This window comes from Schistocerca gregaria, chromosome 3, assembly GCF_023897955.1.
Source record: "Schistocerca gregaria isolate iqSchGreg1 chromosome 3, iqSchGreg1.2, whole genome shotgun sequence".
NCBI lineage: Eukaryota > Metazoa > Arthropoda > Insecta > Orthoptera > Acrididae > Schistocerca > Schistocerca gregaria.
The window spans coordinates 185,379,474-185,405,119 of record NC_064922.1 but is presented as its reverse complement, the minus strand read 5'-3'; the positions used below and the strand labels follow the sequence as shown (position 1 = coordinate 185,405,119).

At 39.2% G+C, this 25,646-nt stretch overlaps 1 protein-coding gene across 2 annotated transcripts in view; it reads left to right on the top strand.

The window, feature by feature from the left end:
* LOC126354984 (mismatch repair endonuclease PMS2) overlaps positions 1 to 25,646 on the top strand; it is a 135,965-nt gene that overhangs the window by 32,094 nt on the left and 78,225 nt on the right. Inside the window, exons 6-7 of one of the 2 annotated variants that reach the window (XM_050005070.1) lie at positions 8,468 to 8,668; positions 23,908 to 24,072. In XM_050005070.1, the coding sequence (XP_049861027.1) occupies positions 8,468 to 8,668; positions 23,908 to 24,072 (366 nt within the window). The remainder of the gene's footprint in view (positions 1 to 8,467; positions 8,669 to 23,907; positions 24,073 to 25,646) is intronic. The other variant, XM_050005071.1, reaches the window with a different exon arrangement.

Here is a 25,646-nt window from a genome sequence, read left to right as displayed (position 1 = left end):
CCATGGGGTAAAAAAACTATCAGCATCTGTGCTGCTCCTCCCTGTATGTGTTCAGTGTCCCAGGGTTGTCCTATTTGGCATGGGTCCCACATACTTTAACAATATTCTAGGACATATCACATGAGAATCTCCTAAACAATCTTGTTTGTAGACTGATTGCATCTTATCAGCATACTGTCAGTTAACTGAGATCTGCCACTTGGTTTGGCTCGGACTGTAAACCTGCGTGGTCACTCCAGCTTTACCAAGGACTGTGAACCTATGTGATTACTCCAGTTTTACCTAAGACTGTGACCTTATGTGATCACTCCCACAAGTTGTTACACTCAGGTGATTGTATCAGTTGACTGATTCCAGCTGTTAGGAAGTAAAGAAATACTGCATCCAATTGATTACTTCATTCTATGGCTTTCAGAATGTCATCTAGTTAACATTCGAGTTTGGGTTTCGTGTGGCCAACGTTTTTGGAATCCATGCTGGCTGGCATGAAACATGTAATTCTGTCTAGGATACCTCATTATGATTAAGTTCACAATATGTTCTAATTTTCAGTATGATACATTCTGCAGCTGCGATGAAGTTTTTGAAAGATGCCTTCAGCTGCCATTCTCTTTATTTAATGTTCAATTGTACAATTTTGGCCTTAGGCAATTTTCAAATATCGAAAATGGAAGCATTATACATTGCATACATTAATGATACGGAAAAAGTCATATCTGTAGATATACTAGGCACATTATAACTTACTTTATGGATGATTTTTTTGTAGTAAATTATGTCATATATGTCATTGCTCCTATGACTCCATGTTATGCTCATAAAATAAATCCTAGATGTTTTACGCTATTTTAGGAGCATGTTACTTTCGAGCAGTTGTTGCAAAGGCTTTTATATATAAGGTCCATGTTTGAAAGTACGTAACACTAGGAAGATTATAACTGTTTTACAGAAATTTTTAATTAACCTGCATAAGCTTTTGTTCTCAATTTTAATTGTTCATCACTGGTGTAAATATGACTGTATGTAATTTCTTTAAAATAACTTGTAAATATTTGTTTGTTATTTTATTGTGGGAACCTATCACTTTTGAATAGTCGGTACAAAGATCTTATGTATAAAATCCATTCCAGTACTCTAATGAAACAGTACGGAAAACTATGAGAGTCGAGTAAAAACTGCTTTATGGTTGCGTGATGTTCCGCAATACAGTTATATTTATTAATGGGTGTAGTGATAATCATACATTCTGTGGTTCTGTAATGCTTTGCTGTAAAACTGGTAAAACATTGTCTAGGAATTTCCCATTTCACATGTAGTTTTTCTCATTTAAAACTCTGTCTCACTGATCTTTTAAATGGACGTAAATTTCAATTTCTTCCATTTCATCCATGATTTTTCCTTTCTGTAACTTATGTAATATTTGGAGTGATCCATCTGCATTAGGTATTTTGTGGTTGGTGTCATTTAAGTGTGCAGCAAATGTAGATGAATTATTTTCACTTTTTGTTGTGTTTTTTTTAAATCGTGTACAAACTTCTCTTCCCGTTTGTCCTAAATAAAATTTTGGGCCTTCTTCACAGTTAATTTTGTAAATTACTGATTGCAAAAATGGTTCTGATTTTGGTGATATGTATCTCAATAATCATTGTAGATTGTTGGTGGTACTGTAGCTGGAGTATAATTTTGTGTTCTTGAAACATTGAGTGATTTTGTTGGAAATATACCTAGATATGGTCATACAAGAACTTTATTTTTCCCTGGTTCTTTTTTGTCTCTGGTTAAAGTTATTTCATTTATGGAACTGGCATGTGTTTGATTGGTTTTCTTTTTGAATATTGTGTCTGCTAGTTTTTAGGATAATCATTACTTTTCGCTATATTTCGGAGAAGATTTCGTTCTTTCTCAATTTTTCTCCTTTTTCAGTGGTGAGTTGTTTAGTCTATGTAACATAGAATGAAAATAGGTGAGCTTGTGTGCTCTCTGGTGGAATGACTGATTGTGGATAATTATGTCTGTTGTTATTGATTTACGAAAAATATTGAATATGTGTTAAGATTTTTCGTTTGAAATTTTTAATTCCAAACAGTTTATGCTCTTTTTTTCTCTTTCGATAGTGAAATTAATTTTTGAATGGAAACTGTTGAATTGTGAATGCACGACATTACTCTCGTCTATTGTACCATCGAATAGGATTAAAATCTCATTGACATATCTATAGTAATAAAGGACTTTCTTGGCTGCTTGAGTGAACTTCTTAAAAAAAATTTCGTCTTAAGTGTTTATGAAAATATCAGTTAATGTACCTGCTAGGCATGAGCACATTGCTACCCCAATCTTTTTAGAGAGAAATTTTGTTCTGAAATGAGAAATAATTATAGGAGGTTATTAATTGTATAAGTTCTATTATTTCACAAATTTCTACTTGAGTGATTTTCTTATGTTTGAGAAAGTTGTTTTTAATTATATCTGTTGTTTCAAATGAAGTGCTCCCACACTAAAAGAACAAATATTTACAAGTTATTTTAAAGAAATTACATACAGTCATATTTACACCAATGATGAATGATAATGAAATATAATTGAGAACAAAAGCATATGCAGGCTGATTAACAAATTTGTATAAAATAATCTTCCTGGTGTTAAGTACGTTAAAACGTAGGTGTTAGATATAAGAGCTTTGCAACAACTGCTTGAAAGTAATTTGCTCCTAAAATAGTGTAAAACATCTTGAATTTATTTTATGAGCATAACATGAAGTTATAGGAGCAATGGCATACATGGCATAATTTACTACTAAAAAATACCGGTAAAGTAAGTTACAATGCACCTAGTATAGCTACAGATATGACTTGTTCCTACATCAAAATCCAAGTGTCCCTAATGTATCCAACGTATAATGCTTTCCTTTTAGATACTTGAGAATGGCCTAAGGTTGATACTGTGCAATCTTACAAGAAATGAAGAGAATGTCAGCTGACAACAGATGGACGTCAGTGTGATGGCTTATATCATGTAACTGGATAGAAATCTAATGTAACCACCAAGTGGCGGCAGGAGTACAAACACATATAAAGGTTAAGGAAATGTGATTGTTTGGTAGTATTGTGGGTCACTTCTGTTACACTTTTTGTAGTTGGATGTGACCTGTGCTTTCTTCTGGCTATGTTTTTGTTTGTTTGAGGGGTCTATGGTATATACTGTATTTACAAGAATCTAATGTGCTATGGAATGTAATACACATACCAGTTTTAAAAATTAAATTAATAAAAAAAATGGAATTTTGGGACATCACTGGTAGGGTGTTTTTATGTTGTTGAAATTTATTTTACAATGGTAACTTTATTTCAAACAACAGCTGTGAAAAGTTTATTTATACTGACATCCAGGGGTTGTAATACAGGAATAATAACAAGGCCATTGGGTAGGCTGTGGATCTTCTTCTTTACGTCAACAGTGAGGTGACCACGAAATGCATCAAGACAGATCATTGATGGTTGCTTGGATAGCCCACCAGGACAGAGTTCCCACATGTTTTGGAGCCAGTCAGACATCAACGTTCCAGCCATCCATTCCTTCTCTTCATTCCAAACAATGATGTCATCCGGGAACAGCTTTCAATTTTTTGGTGTCTTGGGGCTTGTTTTTTGCTTGAAGATTAAAAAAGGGGGAAGTTTGTTTCCATATGCTGTGATTGCCAGCATTACTGCTACACACAGGTTTTTTTTTATGGTAAACTCTTTTGTACCCTTTCATCAGTCATGTAATTACATGGCATATCAAACCAAATTACTGTCTCATCAATGTTGCCTATTTGGCTCATCAAAAATTCTTTCCTTTCCGAAGTGTGATAACGTACTGTTGAAATTCTTGAAGTTCCTTCTCAAATCCTGTAGAAGCTTTTGGCATATTGTTGTACGGCATCACAGGGATAAACTCACTCATTTCATAAAGCTATCAACCCATCCCCGGCTAGTCTTAAACTCTTGCTTCATTATATTAAGAGCTGCAGCCACCTCTTTTGCTTTTTTTTATTTTTTATTATGGTGTCACTGGTGACCGGTTGCCCATTCTTCCTCCTTTCTCGGACGAATTCCAAAACATTTGCTTCAACATCAGGATGTCTTCCTTTCCGAGGTCCACTGATCGTCTTTCTAGGAGCGGTAGTTGCAAATAATCCCAATTTCTGTTTCTTCCATAAGCGAACATTACTCTTGGCTACATTGAACTCTCTTCCTGCACTTCTGTTACCTTGTTTTTCAGCATAAAGAATTGGCTAACACTTGAAAGTAGCTCCATACGATATTCTTCTCTGCTTACTAGTTCTGCATGGTTCGCAGGAGAGCTTCTGTAAAGTTTGGAAGGTAGGAGACGAGGTACTGGTAGAAGTAAAGCTGTGAGGACGGGGCGTGAGTCGTGCTTGGGTACCTCAGTCGGTAGAGCACTTGCCTGCGAAAGCCAAAGGTCCTGAGTTCGAGTCTCGGTCTGGCACACAGTTTTAATCTGCCAGGAAGTTTCATATCAGCGCACACTCTGCTGTAGAGTCAAAATTTCATTCTAGATGCATTAACATTGCTTCCACTTTTCTGTTACCGCTGTTGTCCTGCGAATCAGTCTCCGTTAAGTCTTTCTGTTTATTTAACAACTTAACCCCTACAGTTTTGTCCTCAGTCACAATGTCTTGCTCGTTAAGGCCACTCATTATACATCACTTAATACAAAACAGCATTTGCTATGAAATTACCTTGTTTTTTAATCACTCGTCTGCTGCTTGCTGCTGCTATTGCTGCAGTTGTCATATCGATTTTTCGTCTGCTGTGAGTTGTAATTCTATTGGCTAGGCGTTGTGTTTATCTCGATCAACTATGTCCACCTTCATGCGACTTGGCTGTTCCTGTACTCAATGGCTGCTTCCATAGAACCTGCTCGCTGATTGGCTGCTGTCCTACTGTGGCCTGACACCCATGTGCTGATTGGCTGTTGCACTGCTGCACTGTAAACCACTGTTGAGTTCACTGTTCAAAATTTGCGAGTCCTATTTTATTGTGGTTATGTACAATATTTCTCATGTCAAGGCACCATATTATTTCTTCGTTTGTTGTACTCAGTGTCGACGTATTGACTGAAAAAATAGGGGGTGGAAGTGCAGTACTGTCTACAGTAAATGATGTAGCTGACAGATGCACATTTACATTTCACAGTACTTTAATTTCACTGTTCACAACTCCCCAATAATATACAGTTATATGGTCAGTGCACTATTGTTTAACTTTCGATAAGCCTCATTAATAGCTTGCAGGCAAACTTCCACATACTGCAACAATAGTTTACTATTCAACATCTATGAGCAGTAAAAACCTAATCATAAAGTTCACAGTTCGTGAAGAACAGAAAGGTACATATGGAGCATATACTGTCACTGTTTTAACACATGACCTGATTGTGTTACACTTATTTCATGGATGCATTGTTGTTGATCTAACCAAAACAGGTTCCTCGTCTGAAGTTCGGCCGTGGACTGACTGTCTTGGGACCGAAGCTTGGGCCCTTATACATTCACACAATAATAGGTACTGGAACAACACATTGTTCGAAGTTAAATTTACAGAAATTACAATTAAAACTTAACTCATTAAATTAACTGAATACGTCGAAAAATTTGTTCCTTTAACAGTTTCTTCTACTACAAGTTAGGCCAATTTTGTTTTTAAATGATGAGATTAACAGATATCATTATGCAAACAATGCTTTTGACAAAACTGTTAATTACTTTGGAATTAATTAAGGGCTGGCTTTGCTAACATGTTTTCGAATAGAGCCAAATAAATATTTAAAGAAAGCTGTTGTTTTGTCTCCCAAATGTTTATAATTAGCACAGAATTTATATTTGTTTATAAGTCAACAACAGAATTTAAGTTACGAAACAATAACTGATTTCACCCTATAACATAAGATACTAACTAGGAACAGTCAAAAAAATTTAAAAAATCAATTACATACATAAAACTAAGCACAAGATTAGATCTGGTGTTATGTTCTTTAAAACTGAGGGCCAACCTTTCTCTTTCATGAAAATGCAGATTATACTCGCATATGTTAATGGTAATTAGTTAAGAACAAAATGAATTTTAAGGAGGCAGATGGCAAACAAGAGGGGAAGTAAAATTATCCCAGCTTGCTTCGTCCCAACTAGAAGTATGAAATCAAACTGAACTTTTATTGTCACTCAAAAATACTTTCTCTTCACATTGGCAATACTAATGATACAGATGAAACAATCCTTGGACACCGACAAAAAGTATGCTAGATCCCTGTCATTGCTCACCTTGTTCAACTGCAGCACGCAAAAATATCTTCAGTTGAATGGACACCATAATGTTTTAGATTGAGATTATGAACACAATCAGTGCATATATTAGCATCTAGTGGCATTTCTCTGAAACTACAGGCCATATCAGTCTATCAAGGCACACTTCCTTCCTAGCATACCCGCTATATCATAATGTAGAACATTTTATAATCAGATTATAGAGCAATACTGTACCAAAAGACTGTAAGATTTTGAGATTATGTTGTGACTTGTTCCTTTTTGGTAAAATATTTATATTGATAAATACAAATGAGTCAAATCAGGTAGCTTATTTTTATTCACACTGTATTCTACACTCCTGGAAATTGAAATAAGAACACCGTGCATTCATTGTCCCAGGAAGGGGAAACTTTATTGACACATTCCTGGGGTCAGATACATCACATGATCACACTGACAGAACCACAGGCACATAGACACAGGCAACAGAGCATGCACAATGTCGGCACTAGTACAGTGTATATCCACCTTTCGCAGCAATGCATGCTGCTATTCTCCCATGGAGACGATCGTAGAGATGCTGGCTGTAGTCCTGTGGAACGGCTTGCCATGCCATTTCCACCTGGCGCCTCAGTTGGACCAGCGTTCGTGCTGGACGTGCAGACCGCGTGAGACGACGCTTCATCCAGTCCCAAACATGCTCAATGGGGGACAGAGCTGGAGATCTTGCTGGCCAGGGTAGTTGACTTACACCTTCTAGAGCACGTTGGGTGGCACGGGATACATGCGGACGTGCATTGTCCTGTTGGAACAGCAAGTTCCCTTGCCGGCCTAGGAATGGTAGAACGATGGGTTCGATGACGGTTTGGATGTACCATGCACTATTCAGTGTCCCCTCGACCATCACCAGAGGTGTACGGCCAGTGTAGGAGATCGCTCCCCACACCATGATGCTGGGTGTTGGCCCTGTGTGCCTCGGTCGTATGCAGTCCTGATTGTGGCGCTCACCTGCACGGCGCCAAACACGCATACGACCATCATTGGCACCAAGGCAGAAGCGACTCTCATCGCTGAAGACGACACGTCTCCATTCGTCCCTCCATTCATGCCTGTCGCTACACCACTGGAGGCGGGCTGCACGATGTTGGGGCGTGAGCGGAAGACGGCCTAACGGTGTGCGGGACCGTAGCCCAGCTTCATGGAGACGGTTGCGAATAGTCCTCGCCGATATCCCAGGAGCAACAGTGTCCCTAATTTGCAGGGAAGTGGCGGTGCGGTCCCCTACGGCACTGCGTAGGATCCTACGGTCTTGGCGTGCATCCGTGCGTCGCTGCGGTCCGGTCCCAGGTCGACGGGCACGTGCACCTTCCGCCGACCACTGGCGACAACATCGATGTACTGTGGAGACCTCACGCCCCATGTGTTGAGCAATTCGGCGGTACGTCCACCCGGCCTCCCGCATGCCCACTATGCGCCCTCGCTCATAGTCCGTCAACTGCAAATACGGTTCACGTCCACGCTGTCGCGGCATGCTACCAGTGTTAAAGACTGCGATGGAGCTCCGTATGCCACGGCAAACTGGCTGACACTGACGGGGGCAGTGCACAAATGCTGCGCAGCTAGCGCCATTCGACGGCCAACACTGCGGTTCCTGGTGTGTCCGCTGTGCCATGCGTGTGATCATTGCTTGTACAGCCCTCTTGCAGTGTCCGGAGCAAGTATGGTGGGTCTGACACACCGGTGTCAATGTGTTCTTTTTTCAATTTCCAGGAGTGTAGTATGTTATGTCATACCACTGATTGCAAATCTGACATGAAGACTTTCATGTGAGATTGTGTTACCATAGTGGCCAATAATTAAGTGTTGTTAGTTTTAATAGTGATTGATAACAAATGCATCATGTCCGTCCTTTACAAAGTAATGGTAATTTGGTGTTGCTTTTTATTTCATTTTCTGGCAGTAGAGTAATTATGCCATGTGGTGTACAAATTGCTCGGTCTTAACTCTTGAGAATTTTGTTGTAAATGCAAGTAATCTTAAGATAAGGAATTTTTTAAAAAAATTTTGTTTCATAATAAAACTGTGTCACTTTGAGGAAAATGTCACAATTGATTGGATGACTTATTGTCAAAATATCATGTCCTTTTTATTTCTATAAAGGTTCATGGACTTATGAAGTTATCTCAAGTAAAACCAAGTGTAGAAATTCTGCAGAGCTTAGGCCTCTCTGAAAAACTTGCTGATGCAGATTACCCATTCACATTGGAGGGCCTTGTATCGTCATGCTCTCATGGAGAAGGCAGATCAGCTCCTGACAGACAGTTTTATTATGTGAACTCTAGGCCATGTGAACCAGCACAGGTAAGATGTGTGGTTTCTTGCTTTTTAGTAGCATGAAATGTCATTTACAATAAATATCTTAACATATGCACTATTGTATTGTAAGTACAGTTGTCAACTGGCATCTGAAAGTCTGCCTTGTGTTTGAAATTGGAACACAGATCCCTCTCCCCCCCTCTTTCCCCATCCCTCCCCCTCCTCTTCCCCCATCCCTCCCCCCTCCTCTTCCGCCATCCCTCCCCCTCCTCTTCCCCCATCCCTCCCCCTCCTCTTCCCCCATCCCTCCCCCTCCTCTTCCCCCATCCCTCCCCCCTCCTCTTCTGCCATCCCTCCCCCCTCCTCTCCTCCTCCTCCTCCTCCTCCTCCTCATTTGTCTTCGTGTTTGTTTGTTTGTTTTCATTCAGTCATTTTTAGTACCTGTGAGAGATTGGAGATATTTCTTAGAAGCAAGTTTGAGTGTGTTTCATGATTTTATACATTGGACCCATACAGCCAACAGTATATCAAACTGTTTGTGATATATTGAAGGTGACTATGACCATACTGTTGCTGACAGTGCAGACATGAGAGTTAGAGCAGTAGTGCCTTTGTATGTGAATGGAGGAAGGAATCAGACTTTGCCTTATTGAGGGAGCACATGAAGTCATCTTGGGAAAAAACAAAAACACTAAGGGGTTTTCAACTATTTGATGTGCATACAAGGTGTGATTGGAAAGTTTTAAGAAAGAATCCGCTACTGCTTGCTGGTTTGGTGGGCAAGTACACAGGGTGGGGAGTGAGTCATTGCCTTGTCCTTGAACGCCCTCTGACAGGAAACTGTTTCCTTTATTCAGTTCGTTCTGGCAGTTGGGTGAGTGTGGGTCTGGTAAGGCTTGTTGCTGGATTCTGTTTGTGTGAAAATGGATGTAAAAATGCAACAATGAGTTTGTGTGAAATTTTGTTTTAAACCTGGGAAATCAGCTTCTGAGACTTATGATCTATTAAAAACAGCTTTTGGAGTTAATTGTATGAGCCAGTCAAATGTTTTTGTCAACAGATTTAAAAATGGCCATTTGAAGATGAACTACAGTCCAGTTATCCACCTCCAAAATGAATGAAAATGTTGTGAAAGTTTGTGAATTAGTGCACTCTGATCACAGACTTACAATTACGGAGATTGCTGATGAACTCAATTTAAGTTTCTATGCAGTGCAGTCAATTTTAACTAAAGATCTGAACATGCATCTAGTGTCCACAAAATCCATGCCAAAAGTGTTGTCAAATGACCAGAGACAATACTGACTTGAAGTGTGCTAATAACTGATTAATCATACTAAAAATGACCCACATTTGTGAAATAGGGTAATTACAGGTGACAAATCATAGGTATATGGACATGATCCTGAAACCAAAGTGCAGTCTTTGCAGTGGAAGGTTCCAGTTTCACCACGACCGAAAAAAAGCACGGCAAAGTTGGTCGAAGGTGAAGACAATATTGGTGATTTATTTATTTATTTTTTTTTCAATTCTACCGGTATTGTGCATCATGAATTTACCCCTGGAGGACAGACAATTAACCAGGAATACTACAAATGTGTCCTTGAGTGTTTGAACCAAAAGGTGCAGAAGAAAAGGCCTGGATTGTGGAAAGACAGGTGTTGGGTGCTATTCCATGACAATGCTCTGGCTCATCGTGCCTTTTCCATCGTTGAATTATTGACCAAATTCAAAATTCCTGTGCTTCCACAACTGCCATATTTCTCTGATTTGGCCACTGTGGACTTCTATCTGTTTCCTAAGCTGAAATTTTCACTGAAAGGGAAGCGATTAGACTTGATTGAAGACATCAAGGCAAATACGGAGAGAATCCTTAACATACTTCAGGAAAAAAAATTTCCAGGAATGTTTCCAAAAGTGGAAACACTGTTGGAGTCGGTGTGTTCAGTCAGAAGGGGACTATTTTGAAGGCGATGCTTCACAGTAGCATGTAAGTACCACCATTGTACAATTACAAGCTCATTCTTAAAACTTTCCAATCACATCTTGTAAGTTAGAAACACAGGATCTGATTATAATGAAAAAATGGTTGAAAAAAATGGTAAAGTGTTGCATGTTTGGGGAGATGGGATGGAGAGAGAGAGAATGGGGTAGACACATTTACAGTTCAGTGGTAGGGGAAGGATAGATTCAATGTAGTATACATGAGATAAAATAGATGATAGAATACATGGAAAATCACCATCATAAATGTTGGACAGGCATGACAAAGATGAAAAAGTGTCACATATGGCACTTCAAGACAAAGGTAAACTTTTTAATTATTTCAGTTGTGTTAACACAACTGAGGTATTGACCATAACTATGGATATTGCTTAGGATATGTATATTATGTGGACATTCGTCAAGAACAGATGGACATCTCTCCGCTTACATCTCTGTCTTCTACTGTGCTTGGTGCGACCATCACCAGCCATAGATGTACATGGAGAAGCTGCACTGATGACAAACACCTATGTCATGTCTTCGATGGTGACAGTTGCTGTAAACTATCAGCACACTGTTGAAAAGGAGTAATCAATTTCATGTGATGCAGCTACTATTGGCACTAGAAGTTAGTGCCCAGGCACTCATAGATGACACAGAAACTGCAACTGAGGGTAGTAAAGCAAAAATATAAATTCTGAACTCTGTTTTTGAATGCTCTGTTATTAAGGAAGATACAGAAGTACTGTCCCAGGTTACCTCACACAGCACTGCAAAGAGGAGTAATAGAGGTATTACTGTCAGTGCCATTGTGAACCTGCTGAAATTGAACAAAGCTCGAGGGCACGATGGAATCGCTATCGCCTTCAGCACAGAATTTGTGGGTGAGTTAGCCCCTCTTTTAATCATAAACTACCACTGATCCCTGAAACAGAAACCTGCATCCAGTAATTGGAAGGAAGCACAGGTCACATTCATCTGCAGGAAGAATGACAGAAGTTGCCCTCCAGACTATTGTCCAGTATTCTTGACATTTATTTTGTGGGAGTGTATGTTTGGATGTCTGTGTGGTTGTTTGTGAATGTCTGTACTTCTGCTAGAGAAAGAGCAAGAGCTTAAAAGATTTTGATGCCTCTGTGCACCACGCATAGGTCCATTGTAGGTAAGTGATTGCCTTTCCTTTATTGTATGCTTTTTCCATCTAGGAATTTCCATTATTGTTCAATATAGCTTAGAACATTTACTGGGTGCAAATTTGATGAGGCATCTTAAACAGAACGGCCTTCATACGAATTCTCATGGATGAGAAAATAAAATCAGTTCTTTGAAACACAGTTTGTGCTATCTCATATGCATCCTGAATCCTATGGATCAAAGCAGTCAGGCACCTGCAGTAATTCTAGACTTCTGAAAAGTATTTAATTCAGTGCCACCCATATGGTTGTTATCAAAATTACAATCATATGCAGTATCAAGTGAAATTTATGACTGAAATCAAACAGTGGAAAATCCAGGATGGAATATAACAATTTTATGAAAAGGAAGTTGATACCATATGACGATGCTGAGTCGCAGATAGGAACAACGAAAAGACTGTCACAATATAAGCTTTCAGCCATCAAGGTCTTTGTGTGTGTGCAAGTGTGTCATGTATTTTCAACAGCGGCCTTGTTGGCGGAAAGCTTATATTGTGACAGTTTTTTGTTGTGCCTATCTGTGATACAGCATCTCCGCTATGTGGTGAGTAGCAACTTTCCTTGTCATAATATTGTTGGAATTTATTACTAGATTGAGGATTTCTTGGCAGGAAGAGACAGCACATTTGTAGGGGCATAAAATGGAGCGACCATACAAAATGGAGATAACAAGGCTTTCCCTTCCTAAAACCTGTATCTTTGAAAAATATTGTATACTTAAAGCTACATATTGATAATTTAAAAAAAATATTTCAGATCATCACTATCACACAAACAAAAGTGTCTGTTTTTATGTGAAGAGTAACTAAAACCTCTATCTGACACTTTTAAACCATTGGAATATAGTAAAATTCTATCACAGATAAATGTGATAAACAAATAACTAGTGTCACAGTGGCAGTCTGGAATGGAAAATGTGATGTGACAGTATTCTTGCAGTATCAACGAGTTTGACTGCTTTGTCACACCATCAAGGTCTTTGAGCAGGTTATAGGCACCAGGCTCCACACAAGTTAGCGCCTGGCTTTATCAGAGGAACTGGAGCCACAGATGCCATTCAAGCCTCTCAGTTACTTATTGAGAAACACCTCTGAAGAGCAAGGATATTCATATGTCATTCGTAGATCTGGAAAGGCCTTCGACTGTGTCCCACATGCATTATGATCTCACAATGTCGCTGAAGCCTACGTCCAATGGGTACAACTGCTGTATCGAAATGTCTCCAGCAATATCCGATGTGCAGTGGGAACATCATCTCCTTTTAATATTAGTGTCATAGTACATCATGATTCAGCACTGTCATCTCAGCTCTTTATCTTCTGTGTGGACACTGTGGTATACAACCTGTAGTCAACCTACCCTTGGTCACTCTTATATGATGATGTTTTACTGTCAAACAAACACTGTGAAGACCTCCAGGAACAGACGTAGTGATGGAATTGACTTTGTAAATTTGCCCTCTGACTGAATATCAAGTATACAGACTACAAGGAGTGTGGTACTGAAACCAATGGGACCATCAGAATTGATGTAGAAGATCTGAAGAAAGTGGAGCAATTCAACTATCTTGTCTCACTTATAATCAATGATGGTGAAAGTCTACTGGATATCTGTTAATACGGCCTCGATGAAATGGCAGCAGGTGACAGGTGTCCTTTGTGATCGCTGTGTACCTTTAAACATTAAGTGAAAGGTTTATAGGTCTGTAATATTCCCAGTCGCACTTTATGGCTTGGACTGTTAGTCAACGACAACGAAGCATGATCAGGCTCTTCACGTGATGGAAATTCATACACTCCAATGGTCCCTTGGGCTTAGCCAATATGACCATGCAGTAAACGTTGACATTCGACAGCAACTTGCAGTTGCACCAGTCTCAGACTAACTATGAGAAAGCAGGTTATGATGATACAGACATGTCGTGCACAGATTCGATGGCAAGAACAGCTATGAACCTGGATATAAATGGCTGACGACCTCATGGCAGGCCCAAGACATGATGAATGGATCGTATCAAGAAGGATATGGGATTCATCAGTGCCACCCATGGAGAAGCCTTGACAGATCCAAATGGAGGCACATGTGTCAACAAGCAGACAGTGCTAGTGCGGGATAAGCTAAGGTGGAGGAGAAGGTGAAATAACTTCTTTTTCCCTTTACATTTGAGAAATTTCTGCTTTATCATTCCTCCTTCATTTCAGAGTGTAGAGAACTGTGCTGTTAGTTCCACAAGTTTTGACAATAAATATCTTTAAACATATGATTTAGTGGCAACACTAACTGGGCACGCTGGAGTTCTGAACTGGGCAGATATGTGATGTTAGTGACTCACTGTACATAGTGACCTAGTGCTATCAGCTGAAGAATCTTTCTGCATTTAAAATGGGTAAAGCATTCCTGTGAGGTTTAATGCTCTACTTTTCCGTTAGGATAATGTTGGTAGTATTAATTCAAAACACTTCCTATCGATATGATTCATTTACTGTATTTACTCACACTGGACTCGCATTCGGGAGGACGACGGTTCAATCCCATCTCCAGCCATCCTGATTCAGGTTTTCCGTGATTTCCCTAAATCGTTTCAGGCAAATGCCACACACACACACACACACACACACACACACACACACACACACACACACACACACCATCCGCTCATACACAGACACAAGCAGACATTTGTGACAAATGTCTGCTTGTGTCTGTATATGTGCGGATGGATATGTGTGTGTGTGCGAGTGTACATCTATCCTTTTTTCCCCCTAAGGGAAGTCTTTCCACTCCCGGGATGGGAATGACTCCTTACCCTCTCCCTTAAAACCCACATCCTTTCGTCTTTCCCTCTCCTTCCCTCTTTCCTGAAGAAGCAACCGTCGGTTGCGAAAGCTAGAAATTCTCTGTGTGTGTTTGTGTGTTTTATTTATTGTGCCTATCTACCGGCGCTTTCCCGCTTGGTAAGTCTATATATATAAAATTTGATTATTGATTGTGTGAAGTTTGCAGCAGGGTGTTTGACAGACAGAAAGTATGAAAATATTTTCTATACCAAGAATCCTAGTTAAGTAAGGGAAACAGAGATTCATTAATTAATTCATACATCATTTTTGATAAATTGTATTGCTAAGGGGAGCTTTCAGGAAGAAGGAATGGGACAAGTTATACATTAACAGGCTAGGTTGGTTTGTTGGTTTGGGGAAGGAGACCAGACAGCGAGGTCATCGTTCTCACCGGATTAGGGAAGGACGGGGAAGGAAGTCGGCCTGTGCCCTTTGAAAGGAACCATCCCGGCATCTGCCTGGAGCGATTTAGGGAAATCACATTAACAGGCTAGTTTGCCACAGCTATTTCTGTAAAGTTCATAAATAAATAATTAGTTCTTGCACTTTGTACTTCTAAGCAGCTGCTTTTGTCGACTTTAGCCTACACTTACTGTCAATGGATAATACAACTTTGAGAAATTCCACCTTATGGTAGTATTATCCCTAAAAGAATTAACTAGGCTCAAGCCTGTAACAAAGTAACTGTTTATCAAAAGGAAGGTACAACATTTAGTCAAAGAATAAGCACATCATCATTGCAAAACACACCTCTGGCAGCTGGTGCTGTGAAAACATTTGACAGCACAATGTAAATACTCACTCGCAACATCACACAACACTGCACTATACTGAGAAGCAGTGGTCTTGGCTGCTACAGTGATGTTTTAACACAGATTTATTTGGAATGTCTTTTGTACTTGAATCAGATAGTTTAGTTGATGTGTGTTATGAAACATAAACCACCATTCAAAAATTCACAGTTCTGCAGCTAGGCATTTATATCACTTTGCTGTATTCATAAAAAGCTATCAGCTGTCTAAGTATGGAAAAGTCAAAAAGCTATTTAATTTAATCAAATACTAACAAAGAGATAGAGGGGCTGGCCAGTACTTACCTCAGTTCAGTACAGCTGATAGATACACAAAACAGAACAGAAAATTTACGTATCTTAGTTTTCAGAACTTTGTTCCTTCGTCAGGGAGGAGATAGGGGAAAATGGGGAAGAAGGGAAAGTGGATTCAGTTACTCACAACTCAGGTTATGAAGCAACAGGGGAAAGGCAAACAGGGAGGGTAGCAAAGATGGAGGCATGGGTGTCAGAGGGAAGCCAAAGATATTCTACTGTAAGTACTGTGCCAGCTTCAAACCAAAGAGGATGCATACAGAAGTAAAGAAGTATATAGTATAAAGATGAACACAACTATGTAGGATGAAAAGGTACGTGAATGGCTAAAGAGGGAAGGGAAAGAGGAGAAGACTGAAGAGTAAATGGGAGTGAGGTTGGTTAACGTAGGTTCAGTCCAGGGGGATGGCGTGATGAAAGGATGTGTTGGAGTGCAAGTTTCCATCTCCGCAGTCTCGAGGGACTGGTGTTAGGTGGGAGAAGCCAAATGGCATGTATAGTGTAGCAGGTTCCTAGGTCCCTAGTATTATGCTGGAGGGCATGCTGTGCTACTGGGTATTGGACATCTCCCCTAGGCAGACAGTTCGTCTGTGTGCGTTCATGCACTCAGCCAGTTTAGCTGTCGTCATCCCAATGTAAAAAGGCTGTGCAGTGCAGGCATGTCAGCTGATAAATGACGTGTTGCTTCACATGTGACCCTGCCTTGAATTGTGTATGTTTTACCAGTAGCGGGGCTGGAGTAGGTGGTTGTGGGAGGATGCACGGCACAGGTTGTGCAGCACGGTCGGTTACAGAGGTAGGACCCGCTGGGTAGAGAAGGTGGTCTGGGATTATTGTAGGGTTTGACAAGGATGTTACGGAGGTTAGGGGGGCGACGAAAAGCAACTCTGGGTGCTGTGGGGAGGATATTGTCAAGTGATGATCTCATTTCAGGGCTTGACTTGAGAAAGTCATATCCCTGGTGGAGTAATTTGTTGATGTATTCGAGGCCAGGATAATACTGGGTGACAAGGGGGATGCTTCAGTGTGGTCTGGGGGTAGGAACATTGTTGTTGGATGGGGAGGAATGTATTTCTCGGGGGTCCGTTTGTGGACAAAGTCTGCAGGATAGTTGTGGGAGAGGAAAGCACTGGTCAGGTTTTTGGTGTAATTGTTGAGGGATTCGTCACTGGAGCAGATACGTTTGCCATGAATACCTAGGCTGTAGGGACAGCACTGTTCATGATCCAAACAATTAATTATCTGTTGTGTTGACCTTTCATTTTATTTTTGATTTTTTTCTGCAGCCATCCCCACAGACAAAAATCTAAGGTGTAATGTCCGGTGACCTTGGTGGCCAGAAACATGACCACTTCTGCTTCTGGGGAATATTAGAGTTAGATGATGTGTCACCTGATGACTAGAATGTGTAGGAGCGCTGAAGTGCTGGAAGAACATATCCATCCTTATTGCTAAAGGAACCTCTCCAACAATTCTGGAACCTCATTTTCAATAAAATCTAGATAACAGAACCGTGTAAGACAGTGGGGTAACACAACAGGCCCAGTCACCTGATTGTCTATCATAATACACCACACATCTACAGAGAAGCTTTCTTGGAAATTTGTCTCCACATTGGCATTATGGTTTTCGTTGGGCCTTGTATGTGATTTATAAGTGCGATTGATATTATTGCTAGTGAAAGTAACTTCGTCAGTCAACAGTATTAATGGAATTACTTGCCAATGTGTAATTTGCCAGTGAAAAAATTTCAGTAGTCTACCTTCTCAAAGATGCTGAATCCACTGTAAATTATGTGGATTGAGGTTCTGCATACTTAATGCACACCATATTCTTCTGTGTGGAGCACTGGTACATGTAGAAATTCAATATGTGCCTGTTGAAGGCCTATATTGTATCAACAGAATAATGTTTTCGACTTTTTCCATGTTTTGTGTGTTTGCATGATCATATGAGGGATAACTGCTGGGCACTGCACCAATCTCACACAGAAGTAAATACTCTTAAATCTGATGCTCTGGGTTAGGAAATCATCTACTGTATTCTCTTCAGTCAGCAGCAGCATTTCCATTACAAAACTCCTACACATATGCCACATGAGCATACTCAGCATTTGTAAATAATTGTGGCATGATTAAGCAAATTGGTAGAAATGATTAACAGATCACAACCACATTTAAAAAATTCAGCTACGCAAACTCACACACAACTTCAACTTCAAACAAAAATGACAGTTGATAAAGAAACCCACAGCAACTGAAGTACCAGCATATGAAATGAAAACTTATCTCTGTAACCAGCTGTATCTATGTAACTGATAAAAAATAGATATGTGTTATAAGAAATGTTTTATTCAAATTAGTCTATACTACTCTCTTGTAAAATATGTACTATTTCTCCTGAAACAATTGTAAAAACAAAAATCATAGCTAAGTTGCGAGTGCATTACTCACGTACATTTTTGATTGTTATCCTTCTTTATATGATCTATGGAACATGATTAATGAATGGATAGAATATTGTCTCATTTATCTGACAATGAGCAGAACTTGTTAATTATCTCTTAGTGTATCTCCCATAAGGGATTCTCCACAGAGAAAGCAGTAGAAGACATCAGAAAAGAAATCATGACTTGAGTTGAACAAAAACAACTATCCCATTAGCGTATTCTGTTACCTTACCAAGGTCTTTGATTTTATGAGCCACAGAATTCTCCTTGGGAAACTAAAGGGCTATGCCATAAATGGCATGTTTGTGTGTTGATGGACTCTATGATGACAAAATGTGTTACAGGCAAGACCTCGGATTGAAGGAACATAATGAGGGGTCCCACATTGATCGGTATCTATTCTACTTAAATGACCTTCCAATGATTTTAGGATAGTTCAAAAGCTGTAATGTTACTGATGGCAAAAGCATACTAATCTTCAATGCAAATTCAACCGAGTGAGGTGGTGCAGTGGTTAGCACACTGGACTCACATTTGGGAGGACGATGGTTCAAACCCACATCCAGACATCGTTATTTAGATTTTCCATGATTTCCCTAAATCGCTTCAGGCTAATGCTGGGATGGTTCCTTTGAAAGGGTAGAGCCGACTTCCTTCACCAATCCAAATTCAAGTCTTCCAGGCACAGCTCAGATAATAGCTGAAGTGACCTATGACAGTTTCACAGCAAATAGTATACTTCTTAATCTTACTAATACTTATGCAGTTTCAAACAAGCAAGAAAGACTTGCTACCGCCAGAATTAGACATTAATGGTGAATGAAACACAGTGTAAAATGCCTTGGGCCCAAGTGCGCAGTATGTTGAGATAGTTGGTACACAAAATTCACTCAAGTTTATTTCAGCATGTTTTGCCCTTAGAAGTAGGTCTCATTGTGTTGGTCTACAGACAAGAAGGTTTGGTTGGTTTGTATATTTGCCGTATTGAATAGTCTTCTGGAACAATGTACGTAAAATGAATAAAGTATTTACTTGGACAAAGTAAGTAGGGGAAATACTTGTCAAGTAGATAACTAATCATCATACAGAGTTCTCTTTAACAATGAGAATAATCCATTTCTGAATATATAATTTAATTGAATAGATAAAAAATCTACTCGCTAAGTGATGATAGGAAAACACATGTATAAAGGTATTTAAATTTGCTAGCTTCTTGAGCCATTGGCCCCTCCTTGTGACTGAAGTGTTGAACGAGAAGGAAGAGGAGTTAAGGAAAAGGACTGGAGTGGTTTAGGAAATGGGGAGAGTTGGGAAAGTCGCCCAGAACCCCAGGTCAGGGAGACTTACTTGACACAATGGGAATGACAGACCGATTATTGGGAACTGCTTGGAATGGGATTTTCTCAGAACTCCACAGGAGGGAACTGGCATTGCAACATGTCCTTGTTTCTCGCAACCCGTTTCACCCTACATTAATTTCTTTGGTCTCGGCATTTCTTCACAGTAACTATTCCTTTCTTCATTCACTTTTGGTTTTCTATATCTTTCATTTTCTGACCTGCATATTGCTACTGCCCCCACCCTCTAATCTCTACTATGTACAATGTACTTGTCTTTCTGCTCTTATTGACTCATGCCCAATGTTTGGGCAGTAATCCCTGTCTTGCGTATTACCCTATCTTCTACATTTAAGCTCTCAGGTTTTCATATCTCATCCAGTGCAGCCCCCAGCTGTCAGTCTTTCCTCCTTGCCCCATCCAGTAAGTTTCCCCATAACCGGGATTCTGGACAGATTTTCCAAATTCTCCTTATTTCCTAAACTTCACTAGTCCTTTCCTTTACCTCTTTTCCTTCTCCTTCGACCCTTATTTATCCAGTTACATTATTGAGTTCTCTGTAAGGATCTCAGAATTCTCACAGTCGTTTCTCAACACATTTACACCTTAGTAATCTTTGCTGCTGATAACATGAATCAATTTTAATTGAACTCTGACTTTTAAAATCATGTTATAAAATGAAAACACTTTCATCGAGCAGGTTTTGCCTCCTTGTCTAGGATTTGGAGTGGAGTTATGTAAGATAAAGTTGTCATAAAACTGAAGGTTGATTTGAACACTACATTGTTTTTCTAGGCATGGTACTATTGAAGGGTGTTGTAACTGCAACCAGGACAGTCGCAGGGTAGCAATGATGGAAAGTGCGGCAGGACCTGCGGAGTGGCCCGCGAACAACAACACAATGGAAGAAGATGGACACAACCAACAAAGGACTGAACGAATACAACAAGACCAAACAACAGAGCCACAAGGAAACAAACATGTCCACCCATACACGAACCAGAAAGTAAGCAGTCTAGCACACAGCGAGATGTATACTGGTGTAAGCGAGATTAGACTGACTGGCTGAGTGAGAGGCCGGCACTTAAGTATGCTATCGGGGCGCCGTTATTGGCCGCTGGGACCACGTGTTCAACTGTGCCACCCTCACACTAAAAGCGGGCCAGGAGGCGCGCGCCGTCACAGCTTATGGTGCGATGGTGCAGAGACCTCTATGGGTCTTAGACATCCATGATGCCTGGTGCAGATTCAAATTCTGTGGCGCACGGTACCAGAGAGGGGGCAACTGTATCCTAGCTTTCCTTTAACCTTTGAATAGACTTACCCAGCCAGTTACAGGGGGACTTACAATTTAACATGGGCTCTGAACTGCATGGCAAGTCAGAAATATGAAGTCAACATAACCTTTCAGTAATTTGTTTGAAATAACATTCTAGGCAGAAAAGTTACTGCCTTTCAGTGGCCTAATTATTTTTGTGATATCTGCAAGAGAATTACTAAAACTAATGACTGCCTGATTATCTAATAAATTTCAGTATAAACCTAAGAGATGCGGTTGTAGATGAGAAACTTATTTCTATTCTATGCATACTCTTGTAAGATTACTCACTGAATTAGTCAACAATAATTTGGGTCTACCTCAGTCTCATTGCAACTACTATCTGAGAGTTGCAGGTCATTTGCTTTATTGAGTATTCATTTCATTTCAAATAATACTCCTACCTACCTGCATTAAGTCTCTCTCTTACTGGCACAAGATATTTTGATTCTAGATGTTTGCCACCCTTTGTCTCAGATTGCACTGCTTTTATCCCTGACTCTTTGTGAAGAAAAACTGTAACCTCAGTGTTGTACAGTATTATGAGCTCATATCTATTTTATGAAAGACAGCTAGTAATCTCTGTTGTGCTGCCCATCTGTTCTTGATTAGAATGCTGCTGTGAGGAGCAAATCATACCTGGGAATTAATAAATCTAAAGGTCTCATTTAGTACTGTCAGAGATAAATTCAGTCTTGAAATCACAACGTAAAATGACTGCCTGGGAATTTTTGCTAAATTACTTTAATTGCATGCTGAACTTTAAAACTCTTTCTGTTGGGGAACTGTATATAGCCAGAGCTGCTATCTCGTATGTTCTAGACCTACTAAAACACAGTACTTGAAAAACTGTTTAATGCAGTGTATGTGTTGGCCTACAGACTTTATTCCACTTTCCATGTATATAGCCACTCACAAACATCCCCTGGGAGGAATGACAAGAACACATTTCCCTCAACATGCTGAAAAATCTTAAAAACCTTAGTCCATGTGATACTAAAATGCTCTTGGTAATTTGTTGTATCAGTGAGGACTTGAAATGCATTGTTGAGATTTGAAATTTGGGGGCTGGTTGACTATGAGCCAAACAACAGTGAAAATTAAAATGAAGCTTCATCTGCTAAGAGACTGTGTTTCTGTGGATTGTTATTTATTCGTCTCATAACATACATAATCAAAGTCATTTGATTCAGGTACAGAAAACACATCAAAAAAATTGTAGTAAAACTTCACCAGAAGTGCAGAATTCTGATGTCAATAACAGTATCATAACAATAAACAATTTTGTTGTATATCCAGTGTGTCCTAGGAGGAATGGTCAATATTCAGAAATATGACAGGAAGAATCATTTGAAGCAAAAAGGTGTGATAAACACGGGCTCTAAGATGCATACCTTAAGACCTATGAGCACTTCTTAATCTTTGGTACAGTCAAACAAATCTCTTCTTCTGCAAGCTTTTTATTTTCCATATTCTGGAAGATGGTAGTATGGATCAAAAGAAGAAAAATATGTCCGCTAAATGTGGGCTCCAGAGTACATGCCTTAAAAGTTATGAGCACTTTTTCATCTTCACTACTGTGAAACAAATCTCCTGTACTCAACAAGCACTCATAGCTCTCAAGGTATGCATTATAGATCCCATATTCGCTAGACTTTTTTGCTTTGAATCATGGTTCCTGTCACATTCCTGCATGTTGATCAAACATCATCGGACACCTTGCATTAAAAAGCTAGATGTTGCTGATTATTATTTCATCCTCCATGAATTATTCTACAGCAGAGTAGCATTTCTCGCACATAATTTGCTGTGGCCTTATTTTTAGGGTATCTGGCTTTACATTAAGTATATTTTCATGTATTACCTTGTAATGTGTTTTCATCCCCATATGCTGTATAACCTGTTCATATAATTTAAAGTGGTGTGTGGAAAGCATAAAATTCTCTTTGTTTCTCATGTATTGTGAGGATTTTTGCAGTGTTTGGTTTCAACCTGTTTAACTGGAACCAGTTTTCTAGGGCATTGAGTGTGCTCACAATAGATATCAGAATTTAATTATTTATATTTTTGAGTAAGTCATTTACTTGGAATAGAAACATGATTGCCCCTTAAATGAAGCTCTGAGGTAAACCTTGAGATGATGTACTCCATTGAGAAAGACAATTCACTGAGTTTGAAGTTACAGTTACACTTTGTTTTATGTTCTGCACATGTAGTATAAGTCATTGCAGAGCATTGCCCTTTAATTCCATATATATCTGATTTGTAGATAAACAAGCCATGTTTACTGCATCAAAGGCTTTTTTAAGATCTCAGAAGATACTTGTAAATTTAAGCGTATGACCTAATACTTTGCCTATCAAAAACATTCATAGCTTCTGTTGTGTTATTTCTTGTCATAATCTAAATTGGTTACTTACAATAATATTTTTACAGTAAAATTTTGAGGCTATTTATAGGTACTTTAATGGAATTGGAAGGAAAATAATAGGTGATAGTTCTCCATATCTTCCCTCGACCATTTGTACAACAGGCATCTGACTTCTGTAAACTTCAGTATATCAGGAAAGCATCCCTATTCAAAAGATTGGCTGAAGTGTTAGTGGGGTTGCCATTATGTGATAACTGCTTTAATGACTTCAGTAGATATCCCATCCCATCTGGCTGAGTTTTTGTTTCTTAATATTGTTATAACATTTTCCACATCCTGTATCAAATGTGTGAAATATTTGGCTACTTGGTGAAATCTAAAGGGATTCTATATTGAAATATCTTGGAACACAGTTGATGAAAAAGGCAGTACAGACATGTTTGTAGCGTCTCGGCCATAGACTGCTATTTGTTGAATGTCTGTCAGGTTACTGAATGCTTTTTATTTTTGGTACATAGGAAGTAAATGTTCCTTTTCTGTCTTACCTGAATTAAAAAAAGGAACATGAATAAAAGGCAGACAAGAACTGATTTGTATTCTTTCAAGTGTTATCAGGAATAATCATTATACCATGTTTATGGCATCTTAAAACAGCACTATTACATGAGAAATTTTACACTTTCAGGTAATGAAAGTAGTGAATGATGTTTATCATGTGTTCAACAAAAAGCAGTACCCATTTGTTTTTATGAATATAAAAATGGAGAAAGATAATGTTGATGTGAATCTAACTCCTGACAAGAGGCAAGTTTTGCTGAACCAAGAAAAACTTCTATTGGCATCTATAAAGGTAACGTAAGACCCACCAAATCTATTACTACTGTAGGCATTTTTTTTTTTTAATGTGTAGCGGAACAGTGTAGTTAATTGTGATATTTGTAATACTGTGTAAATACATTTAAAATAGATGATGAAATCCGATTTATTTTTTAAATTATATCTCACAAAAACCATTATGAACCATAATGAAACATATCTCACAAAAACCATTATGAACCATAATGAAACCTTTATCGATAGCCTCTCAATCTTAGTGGCCAGACACAGTGAGTGTGTGTGTGTGTGTGTGTGTGTGTGTGTGTGTGTGTGTGTGTGTGTGTGTGTATGTGTTTGGGGGAGGAGAGAGAGAGAGAGAGAGAGAGAGAGAGAGAGAGAGAGAGAGAGAGAGAGTTGTGCTTGTGTGCTTTTCATAGCATTGTTGTTATTTCAGGGTAGATTTTTCACTGGAAATTGTAATTGCCCTCTTAGTCAAAACTTTCTGATACATATGATTCACATTCAACTATACCTAGGACAAAATTTGTCCTGATCCCTGCTTGATCCATCATTATTTCCATAGAATTGCTTTCGTCAGTTATTTCGGGAAAAATCTTGCATTCAGCATGGCATTATCATTTTTGCTCTTGTGTTCCTACTATACTCTTGATTTAACAACTTCTGAATCACAAGCACTTAATTTGCTCAATGTTAATAGCTTTACCATTGTCCTTTACATTTTTTCACTGAGGATGGATGGAAGAGAGTTTGTAGTATCTGTTTTTTTATTGAAATAGGCAAATTTTCTCAGCTGAAGAAGTTTGCTGTTTGAGAACTGGCAGGCATAATACTTTGTGCAGCAGTAGACACAGTAGACACAGTAGCTGACAATAACAATAAATAATGCCATGTGACGAGGGCTTTCCGTCGGGTAGATCGTTCGTCTGGTGCAAGTCTTTCGATTTGATGGCACTTCGGCGACTTGCACATCGATGGGGATGAAATGGTGATGATTAGGACAACACAACACCCAGTCACTGAGCAGAGAAAATCTCTGACCCAGCCAGGAATTGAACCCGGGCCCTAAGGATTGACAATTCATTGCACTGACCTCTCAGCTACCGGGGGCGGACGGAGCTGACAATGCCAAAGATATATTGCTGGCAGAAGCAGTACCCAGTCCTGCCCACTGGCTGTCAAATTCCAACTAATTTAAACAGGCCTATAGTTAATTAGATGTTCCATGAACCATATTCACAGATGTTATGATGTGGAAACTTATCAGTGGAGAAAAATATTTCCTAGACAATTAAAAACCATATACATTGATATGGCTACATGCTGGCTGTTTACAGGTTTATAATTGACCCCATATTTATATTCTAGAACTCCTTATTGATATATAAGGTCTTGCTAAGGGGGAAAAAATGCTATCAACTTTTTAAAAAAACTTCTGCTCTCTTTCAGTCTTTTTATTTTCCTGGTCAGATTGTCAAAGAGTTTTGTAGTTGCATGTTTCCACTATTTTTCTGTATCAGCGTTAGATTCACCAGAGGGAAGTGCTTTACATTCTAGTGGTGTATTTGGGGATAATTCTATAACTGTCAG